General features: G+C 40.0%; 1 protein-coding gene across 6 annotated transcripts in view; it reads left to right on the forward strand.

Moving 5' to 3' along the window:
* MDN1 (midasin AAA ATPase 1) overlaps positions 1 to 21,297 on the forward strand; it is a 157,922-nt gene that overhangs the window by 10,994 nt on the left and 125,631 nt on the right. For all 6 annotated transcript variants that reach the window (XR_003429489.1, XM_027090484.1, XM_027090476.1 and 3 more), the window contains exons 3-10: positions 8,195 to 8,419; positions 8,775 to 8,882; positions 8,963 to 9,155; positions 11,955 to 12,197; positions 12,428 to 12,559; positions 15,395 to 15,498; positions 17,357 to 17,471; positions 21,046 to 21,239. Coding sequence is in view for 5 of the 6 variants with exons in the window: in XM_027090484.1 (XP_026946285.1) it covers positions 8,195 to 8,419; positions 8,775 to 8,882; positions 8,963 to 9,155; positions 11,955 to 12,197; positions 12,428 to 12,559; positions 15,395 to 15,498; positions 17,357 to 17,471; positions 21,046 to 21,239 (1,314 nt within the window). In the remaining variant the exon portion in view is untranslated. The remainder of the gene's footprint in view (positions 1 to 8,194; positions 8,420 to 8,774; positions 8,883 to 8,962; positions 9,156 to 11,954; positions 12,198 to 12,427; positions 12,560 to 15,394; positions 15,499 to 17,356; positions 17,472 to 21,045; positions 21,240 to 21,297) is intronic.

A 21,297-nucleotide genomic window follows, 5' to 3' on the forward strand; every position in this document is an offset into this window, starting at 1 on the left:
AGGCTGCCTTGGATCCTAATGACATTCATTTTCGGGTCCACACCTCTTTCTGAGGCCAGGGTGCGTACCTAGTTGGAGTTTCCATCAGGTATCTCAGTAGTAACAAGGTATTTCTTTTTATTCCCTTGCTTATGCTAGTTGTTCATTACTGGTCCCCCTTTCCCTGAGCTTTTTTGAGATATAATTTACTTATAATACTGTGTAAGTTTAAGGTGTACAGTGTGGCGATTTGATACACGTATTGTGAAACGTTTACTATATTAACATTAGTCAACACATCCTTCACCTCACATAATTACCATTTTGTTGTTGTTATTTGTTCATTACTGTTTGTACATCTGCAGTCCTTGAATGCATTTTTTACTCTTTGGCAGATTCTTTAGCAGGACTCTGTGAGAACACTCCTGGTCTGTTGATGCTTTCTCTATTCTGATATACTAGTTTAGGTTTCAAAGTGCTGTTTTTGAAAAATCATCTAGTTCTGTTCCTAACTTTCCATTCTTGTGTTCCCGGATTTCTTCAGCTGTAGCTTTGTAGATGGTTTCAGATGGTTAATACTACATTATGTGTTGATTTTTTTTTTTCCCCTTAGTGTTCTCTCAGGAGTGTAACCTTACTTTTAAGTTCTGATTGTACTTTACTCTTATATTTTGCATCTTTTAGTTCTTTGCTCTTTTAGTTTGCTCCCCCTTTCTTGTTTCTCCCCTCTCCCTGGTCCTTGCGAGTCCCTTTAACACACTGTCCTTTCAACCATGGCACGCAAATCTTGTGGAAACTGCCTTTCATTAATGATGAGGACTACAACAACTACTCTCACATTTTATTGGCATTGTCTGCAACCCTCAGAGGTTAGGTGTTATTCCCATTTTCCAGGTAAGGAGACTGAGGCTCAGAGATGCTAAGTAACTTGCCCAAAGTCCCTTTGCTAGAAAGTGGCAGAGCTGGAATTCAGTCCTAGGTTAGCTGCTTCCAAAGCCCATGCTCTTTTTTCTACTTTGTGGTGCTGCCCACTCATCCTGTTTGAGCCGTTCATATATTTGTTGACTGATTTACACAGAACTTGATCTGAACAGCATGTTATAGCTAAAGATTATATTTATACTCCCAGGAAGGAAAGAATACAGCAGTCCCCCTTTATCTGTGGTTTTGTTTCCTGTGGTTGCAGTTACCTGAAGTCAGTCATACCCAAAAAAATTAAATGGAAAATTCCAGAAATAAACAGTTCATAAGTTTTAAGTTGCATGCTGTTCTGAGTAGTATAATGAAATCTTGTGCTGTCCTGCCCGGGATGAGTCATCTCTTTCTCTAGCATATCCATGCTGTATTTGCTACCTACCCACTAGTCACTTAGTAACCATCTGTGTTGTGGTATTAAAGTGCTTGTGTTCAAGTAACCTTTATTTTACTAATAATGGCCCCAAAGCACAGGAGTAGTGTTGCTGACAATTTGGATATTCTGTGCCTGATTTATAAATTAAACTTTATCATAAGCATGTATGTATAGGAAAAAAGTGTCTATAGAGTTCAGTACTATCCGTGGTGACAGGCATCCACTCCGGGTCTTGGAACCCATCCCCCGTGGATAAGGGGGGACTATGGTAATCACCTAAGTTCCTTTGGGTTGTACTGGGTTAATTTCTTGGCTTCAATTTCGCATTTGCTGTCAGTTTGTCCTGGACATGTGGATCCACATCAGTGCTATGTCTTTGATTGGGAAGAGCAATAATAGGTGGGCCTATTAATGGTCTTTTGTGAACAATAGCAGGTGGAATGCTATGGTAGAGCATGCTTCATGTGTAAAGTGCTGTATATATATGTACAATCATGCTGAAATCAGGCTGGCATAGAGTGGAATGAGGGACCAAAAGTAGTTATGCTTTTATAAACCTCTGCTTCAAAACTGTGTCCAGGAATGTTGTAAGGGTAACACGCATTTAATTTTAGACTTTTTTTCCCCCTTCAAGAATTATTTTACTTATTCTGGCGGCATTCTTCTGAGGAAAAGAACATCCTCTTTTAATTACAAAAGCAATATGTTCAGGTAACACTCAATAATACAGAATCGTAAAAAGCAAAAGGTCCTCTCCACCCTGAAATCCTACTCTCCAGAGATAACTGCTATTTTTGGTATGTTTCCTCCCAAATTCCTTTTCTTTTTCTTACTCTTGCACCCATCTGAGAGTGTGCACACTGATATATTTATGTGCACACATTTAAAAATTAGCTTTATTGAGATGTAGTTTATATACCGCATAAGTGTACAATTCAGTGGTTTTTAGTATATTCACAGGTATGTGCAACCATCCCCACAGCAAATTTTAGAACATTTGTGCACATATTTTCAAAATAAAATTTTAATAAAATCTAAACAGACATTTGACTATATACTAATTTTAATAAAAACACATAATTTTTAGCTTGCGTCTTGTTTTTAAATTTAGTCACATATGGACATCTTTGCATCAGTAAATAAAGTTGTTTTAAAAGTTGTGTAGTATTTTACCCCTTCTTATCCGTTTGTTGGGCAGTTAGGTTGTTTTTGAATTTTTGATGTATGATGTGACATTGAACATCCTTGGATATGAAAATCTGTGGATCTGCCGTGGGAGTTAGGAGTGTGGATTTTGGAACAGAATGGTGGTATTTTAGTAATACATATTTATACAGGCTTTAGAGTATTTAAGTAAGTAGATAAGCATCATCTTTTTAATCTTTGTACTGTGACATATTCAGGCACTCTTAGTCCCATTTCAAATCTTTAGAGGGGTTAACTAAGTTAACTAAGTTGTTCTAAGTGTCAGAGCCAGAACTGGACCACAGGTCTTACCTCTAGATGCTGAGTTGCCCAAGTAAGTGGCTGATCCAAGATTAGACGTTTAACTGGATAGTGTTCCTTGTTGCATTTTAGACCTTACCACTCTTTGTTTTATCCCAGGAAAGAGACCATTCTCCATAGACTTCGAATATTCTCCAGGGAAAAATCTGATCATGTTATTCTCTGCCTAAGTATGCTTTACTGGTCCATCCATCACTGCCTGGATCAGAATTTTAGAGCACTTTCTGAAAATGATGGGTCTCTAGAGAAAAGGGTGCTGTAGTCACCTAAGTTCAGGAGGGAATATCAACCCATCCTCCTTTTGTATACTTGCGGTGGACCACAGTCTGTTTCCCCTGTAGGGAAGCCTTCTACTACACAGGTTTACAGCCATTGCCAGTCCACTCTGTTCATTTCCCCGTATCCTCAAAGACCTCTTGGGTCGGGTTGATGACTTGGTTACTGCTTATCTCCTACATGTTTGTTGCTGCCCATTGGTTCCACGTGCACTGCCAACACCAGCTGCTCATGAGCTAGTGGACGACCAGCCTCCCACACGACAGCTGCCATGTCTCTCTTCCAAGCCACAGCTGAATCTTTTTTTTTTTTCCTGGCTGTGCTGCTCGGCATGCGGAATCTCAGTTCCCCAACCAGGGATTGAACCTGTGCCCCCTGCAGTGGTAGTGGGGAGTCCTAACCACTGGACCACCAGGGAGGTCCCCACAGCTAAATCTCCTGAGACCCAGTTGTCCAGTCTCCTTCAGAATATCATGAGCGTTAATGTACAAAGCCTTTATTCCTGTTGGCCTGGCTTGCTCATCGAAGTCCAAGCCTTCCCACCCATCTCCTGAATTCTCATTTTGTATCGTCCCACCCAGCTGACATCCAGGCCTCTTCCCTCACCCAAACCCTTTCCCTGCTTGTGCTCCATAACCTGCACACTCCCTTGTATACTTAGCCTCTTCTCTGTTACTTTTGCTTCCTTGTCTTCACTGATTTATGGTGGTCTTGATACCGTGTTCGTGTTGGTCCTTAACAGGGAAGGGGGTCTTTAATCGAACCGTCCCTGTCCCTCACAGTCTGCATGCTTAGTGGGTGCCCTCCTCTCTGTTCTGTGAAGTTTTCTGGACTTCCTTGTTGCCATGACACCTGCCATCTTCTGCTTTATTTTCTGCTGCTGCTTTCTTGTGATCACTGATAAACTTCTGAGCTCCTCTTCCTTCTTTGAAGAACTTGGCAACCGGCCCATCGTCTTCTTCCCCACCCCAGCTCCTGTGTCCCACTTGGAATATCCATGCAGTGCTGACTCTGTTGTTCCTTGACTAGTTAATCTCCAGTGGACTTCTGTGTTCATTTCGCCTACCCTGCTCACTGCAGTGGTCACACCCTGGGTCTAGCTCACATCTGCACCACCACCTTACAAGTCACTGGCTCAGACGCTCTGTCCCCAGACTGCCATCTCCTATCCCCCTAGTTCATTTAACACACTAGTCTTTCTCCTCACTGGGACTGCCAATTCTTTCTTCCTGTTAATCAGCGCTCTTTCCAGTTTGTACCTTCCTTATGTGGCTTAAAATTCTATTTTTGACCTTATGGTTGCTGTCTTTCTATTAATATCTGCTTTTTTGTCCGTCGGTTCAGTGTTCTTATCTATCGAGAAAACTCCAACTCTTGATGAATCCACTTTCTTCACGTCTGTAGTAGAGCAACTGAATCACACATCTGATTGTGGAGTTGGAAAGCCTGGATTCAGATAGCCTCTTTACACTTAGTAGCTTTGTGACCTTGAGCAAATAAACTAACCACTTCAGTTTCCTTAGCTTTACATTTGGGATAATAATACCTACTGTTGACATACTCCCTGTTCTAGTCCCACTTCAGAGTAGACGGGGTAATGAGAGTACAGAAAGAGCTAAACCAATAGCTTTCATTGTTGACCAATACATAGAGGGCACAGAGGAGTTTGCTTTGATTCCTTTTCCCACTTCCTGGGTTTCCTTCTACTCAACATGCCAAGGAGTACAGTAGAAACAACAAGGATGTGCTTCTACATCATTTACTACCTGAATATACTGAGAATCACCATGTTTGCAGTATACATAAATTCTGTAGAGTATGTTTAAGTTTTTAAAGTTTATTTTCATTCTTAAAAATGCACATACTGGGCTTCCCTGGTGGCGCAGTGGTTGAGAATCCGCCTGCCGATGCAGGGGACACGGGTTCGTGCCCCCGTCCGGGAAGATCCCACATGCCGCGGAGCGGCTGGGCCCGTGAGCCGTGGCTGCTGAGCCTGCGCGTCTGGAGCCTGTGCTCCGCAACGGGAGAGGCCACAACAGTGAGAGGCTTGCATACCGCAAAAAAAATGCACATACTTATTTTTATTATGGTAAAAAAAAATGATAAAATTTGCCATCTTAACTATTTTTAAGTATGCAATTCAGTAGTGTTAAATATATTTGCATTGTTGTAAAACAGGTCTCCAGACGTTTTTCATCTTGCAGTACTGAAATTTTATACTCTCTAAACAATTCCCCTGTGCTCCTTCCCCCCAGCCCCCGGGTAATCACCATTCTGCTTTCCGTATCTGTGAATTTGACTACTTTAGATACCTAATATAGATGAAATCATACAGTATTTATCCTTTTATGGTTGGCTTACTTTACTTAGCGTAATGTCCTGAAGGTTCATATATGCTGTTGAATGTGACAGGATTTACTTCCTTTTTAAGTTTACACAGTATTGCATTGTATGTATATACCACAGTTTATTCATCTGTCAAAAGACATTTGGGTTGCTTCCACTTCTTGGCTATTGTGAATAGTGCTGTTATGAACATGCGTGTGCAAAAATCTCTTTGAGACCCTGCTTTCAGTTCTTTTGGCTATATACCTAGAAATGGAATTGCTGGGCCATATGGATAAGTGCATCATGTGATTCACTGTATTTCAATCTGTAATTAAATTAGTATGTTTGCTTTGTGGTGAAAAAAGATATGCTAGTTTTATTTTTGTGAATATTTATTTATTTGGTTGTGCCAGGTTTAGTTGCGGCAGGCAGGCTCCTTAGTTGTGGCATGTGAACTCTTAGTTGCAGCATGCATGTGGGATCTAGTTCCCCGACCAGGGAACAAACCCAGGCCCCCTGCATTGGGAGCAGAGTCTTATCCACTGAGCCACCAGGGAAGTCCCTATTTATTATTAGTTTTTTAAATAAAATTTATGTATGTATAATATGTATTTATTTATGGATGGATGGATGGCTGACTGCATTGGGTCTTTGTTGCTGCACGCAGGCTTTCTCTAGTTGCTGCGAGCAGGGGCTACTCTTCATTATGGTGCGCCGGCTTCTCATTGTGGCAGCTTCTCTTGTTGCGGAGCATGGGCTCTAGGTGCGTGGGCTCAGTAGTTGTGGCGCATGGGCTTAGGTGCTCCGCGGTATGTGGGATCTTCCTGGACCAGGGCTCGAACCCGTGTCCCCTGCATCGGTGGGTGGATTCTTAACCACTGTGCCACCAGGGAAGCCCCCTATTTTTTTTTTTTTTAAAGGAACTTCTGTACTGTTTTCCATGGAGTCGCACCATTTTATCCTGCCAACAGTGCACAAGGGTTCCAGCTTCTCCACATCCGTACCAACAATTGTTAATTTTGTGTGTGTGTGTGTGTGTTTTTGTTTGTTTGTTTTTGGCCACGCCATGTGGCATGCAGGATCTTAGTTCCCCCACTAAGGATTGAACCCATGACCCCTGCAGTGAAAGCGTGGAGACCTAACCACTGAACCGCCAGGGAATTCCCTCATAGTATTCCTTATAGTCTATTTTATTTCTGTGGCATCCGTAATGTCCCCTCTTTCATTTGTGTTGTTTTTTGAACCTTCTATTTTTTTCTTAGTTAACCTAAGAGTGTATCACTTTTCTTGATCTTTTCAAAAACCAACGCTTAGTTTTGTTGATTTTTTTTTTCCCTGTTGTTTTTCTAGTCTGTATCTCTGCTCTAATCTTTATTATTTGCTTTCTTTTGTTAGCTTTGGGTTTAGTTTATTCTTTTTTTAGTTACTTGAGGTGTAAAGTTAGGTTGTTAGCTTGAGATCTTCTAAAATATACATGTTTGTAGCTATAAACTTCCCTCTTATCATTGCTCTTGTTGTATCCCATAGGTTTTGGTGTGTTGTATTTTTCTTTTCATTTGTTTCAAGGTCCTTTCTAATTTTCCTTGTGACTTCTTATTTGATCTATTGGTTGTTTAAGAGTGTGTTGTTTAATTTCCAAATATTTGAGGATTTTTCAGTTTTCCTTCTGCTGTTGCTTTCTAGTTTCATTCCATTGTAATATTTTGTATTATTATACAAAAGTATTTTGTGTAATTTCATTACTTTAAAGTTTGTTGAGACTTGTTTTGCATCCTTACATGTGCCCTATCCTGGAGAATGTTCCACGTGCATCTGAGAAGAATATATGTTCTGCTGTTGCTGGGTAGAGTATTCTGTATGTGTCTGTTAGGTCCCTTTGGTCTATAGTGTTGTTCAAGTCCTCTGTTTCCTTATTGATCTTCTGTCTCATTATTCTATCCATTTAAAGTCTGTTTTGACTGATATTAATATAGTCACTCCTGCTCTCTTTGGATTACCAGTTGCATGGAATTTTTTTTTTTAATCTCTTCACTTTCACCCTATGTGTAGCCTTAGATCCAAAGTGGGTTTCTTGTACATAGCATATAGTTTGATGCGGTTTTTTTTTCTTTTTTATATCCATTCAGCCAATCTGTGTCTTTTGATTGTGAGTAAACCATTTACATTAAAAGTAATTACTGATGCAGAAGGACTTACTATTGCCATTGTTAATTATTTCCTGTATGTCTTGTAGCTTTTTGTCCTCTTTTCCAGTCTTACTGCCTCTCATGAGGATCACCTCTTCATCTTTTAAGGTGCAGCCAAAGCATCTCTTCTTGACTCTCCCAGGTTCAGTTGAATCTGTTTTCTTTGTGCCTCTCGTTGTTTCTGTGTCTCTCTTCCTTCCTAGATAGCAGGCCCCTCAAGGAAAGTATCTTCTTGGTTTTGTACCTCCAGGACTTAACACAGTGTCTGAAACACAGTGTGTGACTCATAGTGAGAAGTCAATAAATATTTGTTGAAAATGAGTTTATTTTCAGTAGTAAACACTTGTGATAAGTTCTTGTGGTTTTTGTTTCCTCTTAGATATCTCATGCTGCAATTCTGGTTCCTGAACTTGAACAGAATATAATCTTAGGACTAGTGGCTTTAAGCATTCATCTCTTTTGGTTCTCAAACCCTTGGGAGTTACTGTTATGTTCCGTTGTCTCATTAAGTGGATATGTATACTTTGATATTCTTACCAAGCGATGAAAGTTCTTTTTCTTTCTGAAGGTTTGCCCTGAAGTATTTCAAGGACACTTCTCCAGTCTTTCAAAGACTTTTCCTAGAGAGCTCAGATGCAAATCCAGTCCGGTATGGGCGCAGACGGATGAAGCTCCGGGACCTAATGGAAGCAGCTTACAAGTTTCTGCAGCAAGAGCAGTCTGTGTTCCGGGAGCTCTGGGACTGGAGCGTGTGCATCCCACTCCTCAGGAGCCATGACACCTTGGTCCGCTGGTGCGTAGCTGTTGGGCTGTTCCTGTGCTTCTAGTGTGGGGATGGTTGACGGAGTCTGGAGTTGTGTGCATGAGGAGGGAAGGGAAACCTTTTAAAAGATGTCATTTTTGTTCTGGTCCCTTTGGGGTTCTTATTCCCTTTCACGTGTCATTTCAGAGGGAAATCAGGTGGTATGAGTGGAATTCCATTGTTTTGTGTTCCATTAGGTGAATTTATTTTGCCTGATTTGTGTTTTCTACCCTTCCCTGTGTTAATTATAAGATTTCCTTTTCTAGTGTTCAGTTGGCTAGCAAATTTCCTTTATTCTTTAGAATCAGCTGCAGGTTCTGAGTTTATATACTTTGGTTTTCTCCAGGTACACAGCCAATTGTCTTTCTTTGGTCACCTGTATGAATGAAGAGCACAAGTTATCATTCCTTAAGAAGATTTTTAACAGTGAGGAACTGATCCATTTCAGGTTAAGGTAAGCAGGAGCATTCCTGGAGATCTCGATGTGGCTTTACTGGGCATTAGAGTAGTTGATGAGATCCTCATTTTCCTCAGGTTACTAGAAGAGGCCCAGCTGCAGGACTTAGAGAAAGCCTTGGTGTTGGCCAATCCAGAAGCCTCCCTTTGGCGTAAGGAGAAGGAGCTGCAGTATTTACAAGGACACCTTGTTTCAGCTGACCTCTCCTCCAGGGTGACTGCTGTCTGTGGTGTGCTGCTGCCTGGGCAGCCGCCAGCCCCTGGAGAGCAGGTATGTTGACAGCAGTGGCGTGTGTGCCCTCTTCCATCCAAACACTGAGTGTGCATTTTTCCTTGGCTGGGCTCTGTGTTCTAGGTGTGAGCCAAATCGAGTTTGCCAGATTACTGTGCCACTTACAGAAGTGTTCAAGGAGAGAGTAAGAGAAATTCACCCAGGACCCTCCTCTTTGATAGTCACTTTGTCCCTATTTAGTGTGAAGTCAGAAATTGTAATGATGCCTATGCAAAAGCTTTTAACTTTAGCAAAGCTCTTCCGTGTATGACCTCATTTACTTGCTACAACAGCTGTTTGAAGTTGGGTGCCCCACGTTGTGATACCATATTTATGTAAAACTAAGGCAGAACGACTTGCCCAGGACCTGTGGGCTGTCCTTTGGCAGAGACGGGGCTAGGCCCAGGTGTAACTCCCCGGCCTCTTTCTGTCAGAATATTCTCTTTGCCTGTTGTGTGAGAGGGTTGCATCTGTAGTGAGCTCTTCCCCTGCCATAGCAAATGACCTTTCCAAGAGTGTGCCTCCAGGCTACACTTTGGAAAGTCTTGTAAATCAGAGTCTGGTTCCATAATCTGGGAACATTGGGAACCAGTCTGTTTTTCCCCAGCAGTCTTTAGTCAGTTGTCACTTTGTCTGATGGTCAGACCCACCCAGTTTTCTTCCTGGAACAAGTCCTGAGTCATTCCTTGATCTATCAGTTTGTATCTGGGAAGTACAAAATTAAAAATATAAGTATAATATAGGTATAAAAAAGTGCATGTCTTAAGTATACAGCTGCATGATTATTCGTAAACTAAATATCTCTGTCACCAGCACTGAGACGACAGCATTTCCAAAGCGCCTTGTGTTTCCCTCTGGTCAGGAAGACCTCCCCACCTCTCTTTAACCGCTCTCCTAACATAGATTAGGTTTGGAGCATTAGAACTTTAACATAGGGAAGGATTCTGGTTGGAGTAGGCTTGATATACTGGGTGGCAGTGGCAGAGCACTGGGGCAGAAGTGCAGAATGGAGCTACAGCCCAGCCTGCCTGCCGGTTGCTAAGAGTAACAGCTCTGCAAAAAGTTCAAGAACTTCCAGCCCTGAATCTCATTTTGTCCTCACATATCTTTAGGGGACAAGCTATGTTTGAGAATTTACCATTCCTTAAAGTTAATAATCATTGCACTTTTCCAAGAGGTCCTTTTTTCTGTGTCGTATTAGGTCCATTGTTAATAAAATTTGTTTAAATTGTGGTAAAATGAATGTAACGTTTACCATCTTTACCATTTTTAAGTGTGCTCTTCAGTGGTGTTAAGTATATTCACATTGTTAGCAAAGAAACTCCAGAACTTTTTCATCTTGCAAAACTGAAACTACCCATTAAACATATTCGGTACATTATTGTTATTATTTTACTTTTTGTTATGGAAAATGTTAAACGTATTCCAAAGTAGAAACAATAGTGTAATGAATCCACATGTACCCATCATTCAGCTTCAGTAATTATAAATTCATGATCAGTTATGTTGCATTTATATTTCTGAACACTGTCCTCACGCCATATTGTTTTGAAGCAACTCCCAGATACCACATCATTTCTTAGCTAAATATAGGCATACCTTGTTTTGTTGTGCTTCTCAGATATTGCATTTTTTTTTTAACAAGGTTTGTGGCAACCCTGCCTTGAGCAAGTCTGTTGGTGCCATTTTTCCAACAGCATTTGCTCACTTCGTGTCTCTGTGTCACATTTTGGTAATTCTTGAAATATTTAAAACTGTTTCATTATTTATATTTGTTATGGTGATCTGTGACTGGTGGTCTTTGATGTTACTATTGCAAAGATTACAACTTGGTGAAGTCTCAGATGATGGTTAGCATTTTTAGCAATAAAGTATTTTTAAATTAAGGTATGTACATTGTCTTTAAGACATAAAGCTATGTTGTACACTTAATAGACCACAGTGTAGTGTAAACATAACTTGTATGTGCACTGGGAAACCGAAAATTTTGTGTGACTTGCTTCATTATGGTATTTGGTTTATTGCTGTGGTTTGGAATTCAACCTGCAAAATCTTTGAGGTATGCTTGTAGTTTAGCGTGTGTGTGTGTGTGTGTGTGTGTGTGTGTGTGTGTGTATAAAAGGAAAGGACTTTATGCAAACTATTATATATAGGATGTATATATAAGGGAAATATATTCAGTATCCTGTGATTAACCATAATGAAAAATAATATATGTATAGCTGAAACACTTTGCTGTATAGCAGAAATTAACACATTATAAATCAACTATACTTCAATAAAAATTTTTTTAAAAAAAGAAAAAAAGGACTTAAAAAATTCCCAGAACTCTTTATTACACCTGGAAAAAATTGAACAATTTTATAGTGTATCCTTTCAGTGTCCTTACTCTCCCCTGATGGTCTCATAAGTGTATTGTGCATTCTTGATCTTAGACGTGAAATCCTAGAATATGGTAAGGTAAAGAAAAACAAAAATCCAGTCATGAGAGATGAGGCTTGCTCCCATCCCCTGTGTGTCAATTTTTGTGGCTTCTTAAAGTTTGGGAGACTTTTTCTTAAATTTGTTAGTGAGTTCCCACCCTTCTCCCCAGAGTTGGAGTGCGGGGGAGAAAGGAAAGTGAAAAAGTCAGATCCTTACTTTGGATAACATACTTGTTGTTACTGTAGGTCCTGTACTACCAATTTATTGGCAGAGGTTTATGTAAAAGCCGGTGGAAGCACTGTTGTAGAAATTAACCTGTGCCCTTTGATGGAAAGACTCTTCTTGATACGACTTATTTTTCACTTGCCTCCTTAGGCCAGTAGTCGGAGTTCTTCTCGCGAACAGGAGCTGGCCTTTAGGTCTTATGTGCTGGTTGAGTCAGTCTGCAGAAATCTTCAGACCCTGGCTATGGCAGTGGCTTCTCAGAATGCTGTGTTGTTGGAAGGACCAATTGGATGTGGGAAAACTTCCTTAGTTGAACATTTAGCTGCAATGACAGGTAGAAGGAAGCCCCCTCAGCTTCTCAAAGTCCAGCTTGGAGATCAGACCGACAGTAAGGTAAGTAAGAAATGGCAGATTTTGGTTGGTGAGCATACTTGTGAATATTTGCATTAAAATATTGTTTTTGCTAAGAGAATATGAGAATAGTTATTGGTCTTCCTCATAACTGAGGGGACCACGCTGTAAAACCTCAGGTACCTGTTATAACCCTGTGGAAGTTTAATGGAACTAATCGCAGGATGTAGCATTGGCTCCTCAGGTGTGTGGCTTCAATAATCTTTTTGCAGATGCTGTTGGGAATGTATCGCTGCACAGATGTCCCAGGAGAGTTTGTGTGGCAGCCTGGTACCCTGACACAGGCGGCCACAAATGGACACTGGATCCTTCTGGAGGATATTGACTATGCTCCCTTGGACGTGGTATGTCACCTCCCTAGTAACTTGCTAATTTCTTGTCTTTGAAGAGAATGAGAATTGTGTTAATAGTGATACTGGGGGATTATTTAAACAACATAGGTATTTCATTAGAGATGGTATGTTGGTTATCTACCTAATCTGGTTTGAGTTCTTGGATTACTGGGCTGATCTCTTGTTTGATAGAAAATTATTAAAATTCTGCTTGTACTGTTTCCTTTAATAGTTGAATATGTGATCAATTTCACAGTAGTTTTTTTTCCTCCTTTAGTTGAAAATGTGACCAATTTCACAGACTTTCCAAGAATAGGCTTGGTGGGAAACATCTTAATCCATGCTGCATATACATTGAGAACTTTGAGACCCAGCTCCCTGGCTGTGGCATTTGTAGAGCAGTGGGCTGAGGACAGATGAAAGAAGAGATGATATAATAAGAGCCTGCTTGTCTTTGTTCCATTAAGGAAAATAAACTGGATGTATATTTTTGACTTCAAAAAGATCACTTTTATATGTGTATAAAATTTAGCTATGGAGGCAGTCCATGTTTCTTCTGTATTCTGTAAACTGTGACCAAAAAAATGTATTCCAGAATGAAAAAAATCTTCCTTTGGGTAGATTTTCCTGAGATTGGTTTTAATTTTCTTTTACCGTGAACCCTAAAGCCACCTGTATATGGACTTTCCCCTCTTGGATTGGAGAGAGAGAGAGGAGACAGAGATGGGGGAGGGGGAAGGAGAGGTGGGAAAGGTCTTTAGGTTTAGGGAAATGTATGGGGAAGGAGGGGCTATAAATATGTGTGTGTCTTATGACACACATATTTTAGAGTCTAGTGAGGTAAAAATGTAATGGGGTTATTGGCTTAGTTTGACCACCATGTTCTAAGATTTTAATGCTCAGTTTTATAGGGCTGGAGAGTCAGATTTCTTAAGAAGCCCAGAGCCAAGGATGACTACTACCAATGAGACTTAAAAATAAAACTGCATTATAAACTGCAAGGCCAACTTAAAAGTATTTGTTGAGTCTTAGCGCTTTCTATAGCTCTCTTTCCTGGGCAATTTTTTCAGGCATCAGGGTACCTGGGAAGTCATTAGTATTATAAATCATAGAATTTGAGCCAAAGAAGGTAGATGAACATAAGGGATATTCCATTCAGGTCATGATGAAGCCTAGGGATCTATCCCTTTGCCATAGCCAAGTACATTCTTTGATGACCAAATCCAGATTTCAAGACCAAACTGTTAGTTTCTGTCTTGATCTTCCTTGGGCAACGTCTGGTAAACATCAGAAAATTCTTGTACTTTGAGTTCCATTTTGTGTAGACCATTCCCCTCCTGTTACTATCAATACATTTGGTTGCAGAGGATATGCTGTTCAGTTGATTTAAACTTCATCATCATTATAGTAAAGTTGTGTTTATTTTAAAACATACCTGGACCCTTGATTATTATTTTGTTATTTCCAGAACTTCTCAGCTAATTGCTAACTAATTACTATTTTAAGGTAGCTTTTATGGCTTTTATAGATCTCATTCAGGATGGTTGTCTTTTGTTTCAAGTGTCGGAGTTATCTTGGAGTTGCCCCTATAATATTTTTCCTTTCATTTCCTAGCCATGTATGAAATAAGGATGCTTAATAAAGTTACCTTGACATTTTAGGACCTTCTTCCTTGGCTCTTTGTTCTTCTTACTGTTTTTTTCCTCAAACTTCTATAAACTCACATCCCCTAGACCCATATGTCTAGTCCATACTTTTCTTGAAAAATCTCTACTTGGATCTTCCTTAGCAGGTACAGGTTCAGGATGTTCAAAATGAACCTTATCTGCTCTTTCCTGCAACAGCCTTTCCTGCCACACAATTACCAAGCCAGAATTTTGATGTGTCTCCTTCCTCTAGTCCCGCATTCACTTAGTCTGATATTGCTTAGTACTTTTCCCTTATCTCTTATTCTGTTCCCTCCTAGCCCACTGCCTTAGCGCAGGTCTTCTTATTTTTATCTGTCTGTCTATCTAATCTATCCTGCCATCTTACCTTTGTTACCTGAATGGTGTCCTTTTTCACTTCTTTCCCTCCAGGCTGGCTCTCTTTCAGTTTATCTTCCATATTGTTGCACAGTTCATTTTCTAAAATAAAAAATAGGTTTTTCTTCAGACTAAACTCCTCTCAACAACTTCATGAAAAAAATTCAAACTCCTTAGCTCAGCACAGAAGGCCTTTTATCATTTATCTCTAAGCCTAGTATTTTTCCACTACTTCATATACACGTTCTGCCCTAACCCTAACTGTAAGAGTCCTCTCATGCCATGCTCTTAGGCATATACATTTTTATCCATTTGAATATTTTTGCCTAGAGTAAATGTGCCATTGCTCTCCCAACAAACCAGGCTGATCCCTCTTCATACTTTCAGACTCAGTGAATGTCATTACCTCTAGAATGGCTTCACTGCCCTGCTTCTAAACTACTCCACACTGATCTACAGCCACCCTCTGTCTTCACATACCGTTTTGTACACTCCTTGGGGGTCACGCCGATCATGCTGTATGGTAGTCTGCATGGCTATCTCCCGTCAGACTCTAGGTTGTAAAGCCTCAGTCATGTCTGGATTTTTCCTGTCTTGCTTGATTCTGGTCCATAGTAGGAACTCAGTGAATGCTGAATGAATAAGTTGCTCTGCTGCAGTGTAGGTGGCTGCAGTATTCCCGCCTGGCATTTGACCCCAGTTCATGCTGTGAGAAGTAGGGTTTCCTTTAAGGACGTGTTCATCATTTGGTGAGAGGGTTTTTTTGCTTTCTTGTTTGTTACTTCTGTCTTAATAGCTTTATCACTGGGGTTTTGTGATTTAGGTTTCCGTGCTGATCCCTCTCTTGGAGAATGGAGAGCTCTTGATTCCTGGCCAAGGTGACTGTCTGAAAGTGGCTCCTGGATTTCAGTTCTTTGCAACCAGGAGGTATGTCCCATTAACCCTTCTGTTCCCACGATGGAGCCTCTTCCTAAGTCCACATGCTAGAGTGCTGAGTACAAAAGTCTTGGAATAGAGTTCTCTGGGCCCATTTTAAGCAAGGTTAGTTAGCAGTGATGACAGATTCAACATTCTCATTCCTGACTTTTTTTTTAAATTTATTTAATTTATTTTTGGCTGTGTTGGGTATTGATTGCTGCACGCAGGCTTTCTCTAGTTGCAGTGAGCAGGGGCTACTCTTCGTTGCGGTGCTCAGCTTCTTACTGTGGTGGCTTCTCTTGTTGTGGAGCATGGGCTCTAGGCACACGGGCTTCAGTAGTTGTAGCACGCAGGCTCAATAGTTGTGGCTTACAGGCTCTAGAGCACAGGTTCAGTAGTAGTGACGCACGGGCTTAGTTGCTCCGTGGCATGTGGGATCTTCCTGGACCAGGGATCGAACCCGTGTCGCCTGCTTTGGCAGGCGGATTCTCAACCACTGTGCCACCAGGGAAGCCCCTTCCTGACTATTTTTAATGGAGATAATTAATTTAGAAAGTAAAAGTGGTTTTTTTTCCCCCCACTTAAAAATAAGTAACCAGTCTTAAAAAACTTTGTCTTGTTTTCATGTTTTCAAACATAATCAGAGATGAGACTGTTGTCAGATAGCCCTGGGTTTGAATCCTGACACTGACACTTTGTACCTGTGTGTACCTTGCTTGACTGATTATGATGGGGCCAATAACACCTACTTTACAACTTGGTGTAAGTTATGAAGGTTAGATGAAGTGACTAAGACCTCTCACATAGTAAGTGCCCAGCCATGATGGTGGTGATGATAAAGCCATGTAGACCTCAGGCATTTAAAAAAATTAATTGAATATAAGCATCAACAAAGGAATAAAACCTAAGCAAACTTAGTGTATGTCCCTATCTACTTTTTAAAATAATGTGAAGGCAGTGGTTTATTTCCTCCTACTTGTCTATAACTGTACATCTTCTCTAAGGTCTTAAAATGCCCAAGAGTGAAAATAATGCCACATTGTATTTAGTGATTATATTAGTGTTTACTGTACCTCTGTGAACATTCACTTCCAGATGGAATGCAGAGCTAACAGTTCTAAGGACGACCTTGCTAGGCCCTGTTAGTTTTAATAGACCCTGATTTTATTCACAGCGATGGTGAAGTTCTTTCCTGCTAGATACATTTCCCAGAAAGTCCTGGGACATCAGAGAAGTATGTCACACAAACCTGAGTTCAGTTCTTGGCTTTGCCATTTGTAGTCATAGTTGAGTGAGCAAGGGACATTACTCTCCTTCTCTTCTGTACAGTTCTTCCTTACAGTTAGAAGAAAAGAAAGGCATCATCCCCTCAGGGCAGTTGTTGTGAAGATTAAATTACATGGCTTAGGTGTAAGCCCATGGCTTGCCCAGAGTATGTGTTTAATGAATATTCCTTCTCTTCTGGGCATGTTAAATAATTTTAGGTACTGTTGCTTTTGGTAATAAGCAGTGAACTTATTTTTAGTGCTGTTAGTCTTGGATTAGGTTTTCTTTTTCCTGAAGTTATGTCTTAAGGAAAAGGAACATGTTGTTCAGTTCAAAACGTCTAATAGGATCATTTGCAGTGATGTGAAAATAACTTGGTTAAAGCCCTATTACTCCCCCTAGGAAAATAGTCAAACCTGGCTTGGTGGCAGCCTTTCATTGTCATGCTCCCTATAAGCCCAACATAGTGCTGTCTGGCACCAGAAGGAACTGTGAGTTTTACTCAGATGTGAGATAACGTCTAGCAAGGGATAACCAGGGGCATAATTCAAGATTAAAATTGGGAATTTTGTGTGACTCTGTTTTTCATTCTGAAATACAGACTCTTGAGCTGTGGAGGAAATTGGTATCGACCCCTAAATAGTCATGCTACTCTGCTAGACAAATACTGGACCAAAATTTACCTGGATAACATGGATAAGACAGAACTGAATGAGGTATGGAGTTATTTGAAAGTATCAATGCTTTTCTTTCTTACTCTTCATTATTAAAAGTGTCAGACTTACATGTAAACAGAGGAAATAGCCCAATGGGTCACCAAAATACTCGTCACTCTAAATTTAACAGTTAATATGCTGACATTTTACTGTATTAATTTCATCTAGTAGTTTTTATTTGCTAATATATTTGAAAGCAAACCTCATAGCATTTCACCCTTAAATACTTTCATGCATCTCTAAGGGCATTTCCATATATAACCGTAATGATTATTATACCCAATAAAATGAATAGTAATTCCTCAGTAGCACTTAATTCTCAGACCATGTTTAAGTTTCCCCAGTTGTCCCCAAAGGATCTTTTTTATACTTAGTTGTTTTGTAACTAATATCTTTCACACTTAACAACTTTATGTACATTTTGATCTGGGTATTAATGAAAATTGATAATAAGATGACTTATTTTAAAGGTTTTATACAGAGGTTTACTTTGTAGTATCTCTGGTTCTCCACGAACACTGAGAGGTGTGCCTCACTTTACCCTGCCAACCTCCTGTCTCCCCTTGGATCTGCCTCCTCACTTGGGAAGCGTCCCGACTTCCAACGTTTCATCTTGGAGAGCCACAAATAAAGCATTGTCAGTGACCATTCAGTCATGGCAGGGATGCTTTCCTCTTTCTTGGTATAAGTTTTTAGGTAAATAAGTGGCACCAGACAACCTTTTCAAATATTTTATCTAGCATTTAGGTATTTACTAGCAGAGGGGTTTTCAGAGTTCACCGATTACTGGGTAAACCTTGATAGTATAATCTCTAAGAAGCCTTGCCTTGATGGTGTGATTTTATAACCCTACAGCCTGTTTTACACTTGAGAGTTTCTTATCTCGCTCTAGTTCCCAGTTGTGTATTTGTGTGTCCTGTATGTCTGTCTTTTCCCGTCTTGCCGCCCTCAACTATAAGCTCCTCCAGTAACTTAACTCAGCTTTGGTGTCCCCAGCATCCACTCCGTGCCTGGCATTTTGTAAATGTTTGTTGTATTGCTTTGTCATAGTACTCCTCTTTCTTTTGCTGTTGCAGACCTTTAAATGTTTTATTTTCAGACTTAAATTGTGAGTCTTTTCTTTAAAGGGGAGGGCTGAAGTTCACATTTAGGTGTAATTTATTGGGGATTGAGAGGATGAGAAGAACGTTTGACAGCCACTCTGTTCTTACTGTATTCTGTACTTGAAGGATGAGCCAGAACTCCTCCTTCCACTCCTGCCTTGATCAGCAGTGTGTCACTCTGCTCACCGCAGGTGCGACAGGAGCACACACCTCCTCGCTTCAGTGACCTAGGTCATATTTAGGTAGCTGACTTTCAGAAGCTCACTAGTTATTTTTAAGCTTCTGGACTTACTAATCCTAATAACACTCTCCTAAATAAATGACTGGTAGCTAAAAACCTTGTGTGTATTACTTAGGAAATAAAATAATCTCCTATGCCGACCTCACGGGGAACACAAGGAACTGCATTTCTGTTGCTGCCAAGCACAGCCATCTTATGCTTAGAAAGACTGGCTTTGACTTCTTGCTGAAATATCAAATTACACTTCAAAAAACAAGCTCTTTACATAATGCTAGTCTCATACCTAGTAAGTGCCGGGAACTTACCCCTAGCAGTTTCTCACACCTTGTCTCCCCCGTACACCTTGAATGTGCCTTGATGCCTCACGTGCTGGCACCAGAGATGGCCTGCTTTCTCTGCCGGCAGTCCCCTCTCACAGTCACCAGCGACCTCTGCCAGGTGCCTCTCCTGCTCTGTGAAACCTTCCCGGGTCTCCCAGGCAGGGCCGACCATGCTGTCCTTTGGGCTGCAAGCTTGCTTTTGCTTTCATATCTGCATCTTATATTAGGGGGAGTTTCTCGAGGACGGGTTCCATTCCTTATTTTGTTTTGTTTCTCTGTCCCTGGAATAGTGCCTGCTACAAAGTAGGTACTTAATAAATGCTTATTAAAGGAATGAATCTCCAAAATACATATCAAATTGTTAACCATATCATGTTAGATTAGTTTATTATGTGATATTGTGTTTAAATTTTGACATTCATGTTAATAACAAAAGAAGTTTCTTGACTAAGGTAGAAAATGACTAATTGGTTGGTACATATAAATTTCTATTCAGAACTTTTTTTTCCAAATAACTGAGCCCTTACTAAAGTGTTAAACCTAACAAATCTTTTTCAAGTAAAAACAGCTTTTTTTTTTCACCTTAATCATAAATATACATGCTCATATGTTGGAATTACTACTCAGCAATAAAATAGAATGAACTACTGATACATACAGTAATGTCTGGACGAATTTCAAAAACGTTATGCTGAGTAAGAGAAACCGAACTATACACTACATCCCATATGATTCTGTGTATATGATAGATTTGAAAGCAAAACTGTATAGAGATCTGAATCAGGTGCAGGATTCCAGGGACGGGGATGTGGAGGAAGGGAGTGATGACAAAAGGGAACTTTTTGTTTTAGGGGTGATGGAAATAAGTATATTTTGTTTATGGTAGCCAGGGTCCACAAATATATGGGCAATTTTGAAAATGTTCCCTCCATACACAAAAAATGTATATTCTGTATTTGAAATATCCACATGTGTATCCATTAAATTGAATTTGTTGATTTTATTATTCTCTTTTTCTGTCCTTAATTTTCAATACATCTGAAATATGTTTTCAATAATATTTGTTGTAAAATCCTCCAGTTAAAAAAAAAAGTATGAAGAAATAAAAATCTATGAGATCTACCACTTGATGACGCCGTTAAAAGATTTTAGTGGACCTTACAACTTTAATATATACAAAATATGTTGATATTTCATATATAAATTGGAATTGTGATATACTTCTCAATTTAAATGTATTAGGGTGTAATATTCCTAATATATACATGATATTTTTCTTCCTTCTCAAGTAGACTTGACTTAGCAAATCCATATAATAAAAGCGTTGAACCAATATTATGGGCACCAAGTATTATACTGCACAAAATTCTTAATAGTTATCAAAGTGAATTGGGCTAGATCTTTTGCTTGTTAAATTCTGTTGTCTGATAAAAACTACTTTTTATCAGGACTTAACACTAGCTCCTTTTACTGTGATTTGCTTTAAAAAACCTTCCTTTTCCCATTAACTGCTTCTTATTTGCTTTTGTCTGAGACATGACTTAATGACTGTACTAGAATTGTGTTTAAAAATTAGAGTACATGTTACTTGAAGGATACTTCAATGAGTAAGTGCCTGGGACTTGGATGCCTATGTTGCTTGAGACCCTTTTCCCATCTAGCTTCTATACCCTAAGCTGTGTGATAGGTGGTGAGATTGCCAGATAACTAAGTTCTGGGCAGGAAAAAGTCATGGTCTTTGAGGGGTGGGAGGTATGGGTGAGGGTGGAAGTTGTTATACTTGGTTAAGATGACAGATTTCTCAGAAAAATTCATTTTTGGTTGACTAGTGTCAGCAGCAGTTTATGTGTGCTTTTAAAAATCACTGTCTGCTGCTAAATTTTCTTCGCTTTTTTTTCTCTCTCTGTCAGGTTCTTCAAAATAGATATCCCAGCTTATCGGTAGCAACCGATCACTTGCTTGACATTTACATCCAGCTTACTGGAGAGAAACATCACCCTCTGAGTGATAGTTCTGTTGGAGGGGAACAGGCACCCGAGGAAGTCTCAGAAGCCAGATGGGAACACAGAAGACTAAGCCTTGAGGGGAGAGAATTGTCTCTCAGGTACTGGGCTAAACACTTTTTTTTTTTTTATGTGGAATGTAGGCCTCTCAGTGCTGTG

This window comes from Aethalodelphis obliquidens, unplaced genomic scaffold, assembly GCF_003676395.1.
Source record: "Aethalodelphis obliquidens isolate GAN/ISIS:26980383/991018 unplaced genomic scaffold, ASM367639v1 scaffold3, whole genome shotgun sequence".
Lineage (NCBI taxonomy): Eukaryota > Metazoa > Chordata > Mammalia > Artiodactyla > Delphinidae > Aethalodelphis > Aethalodelphis obliquidens.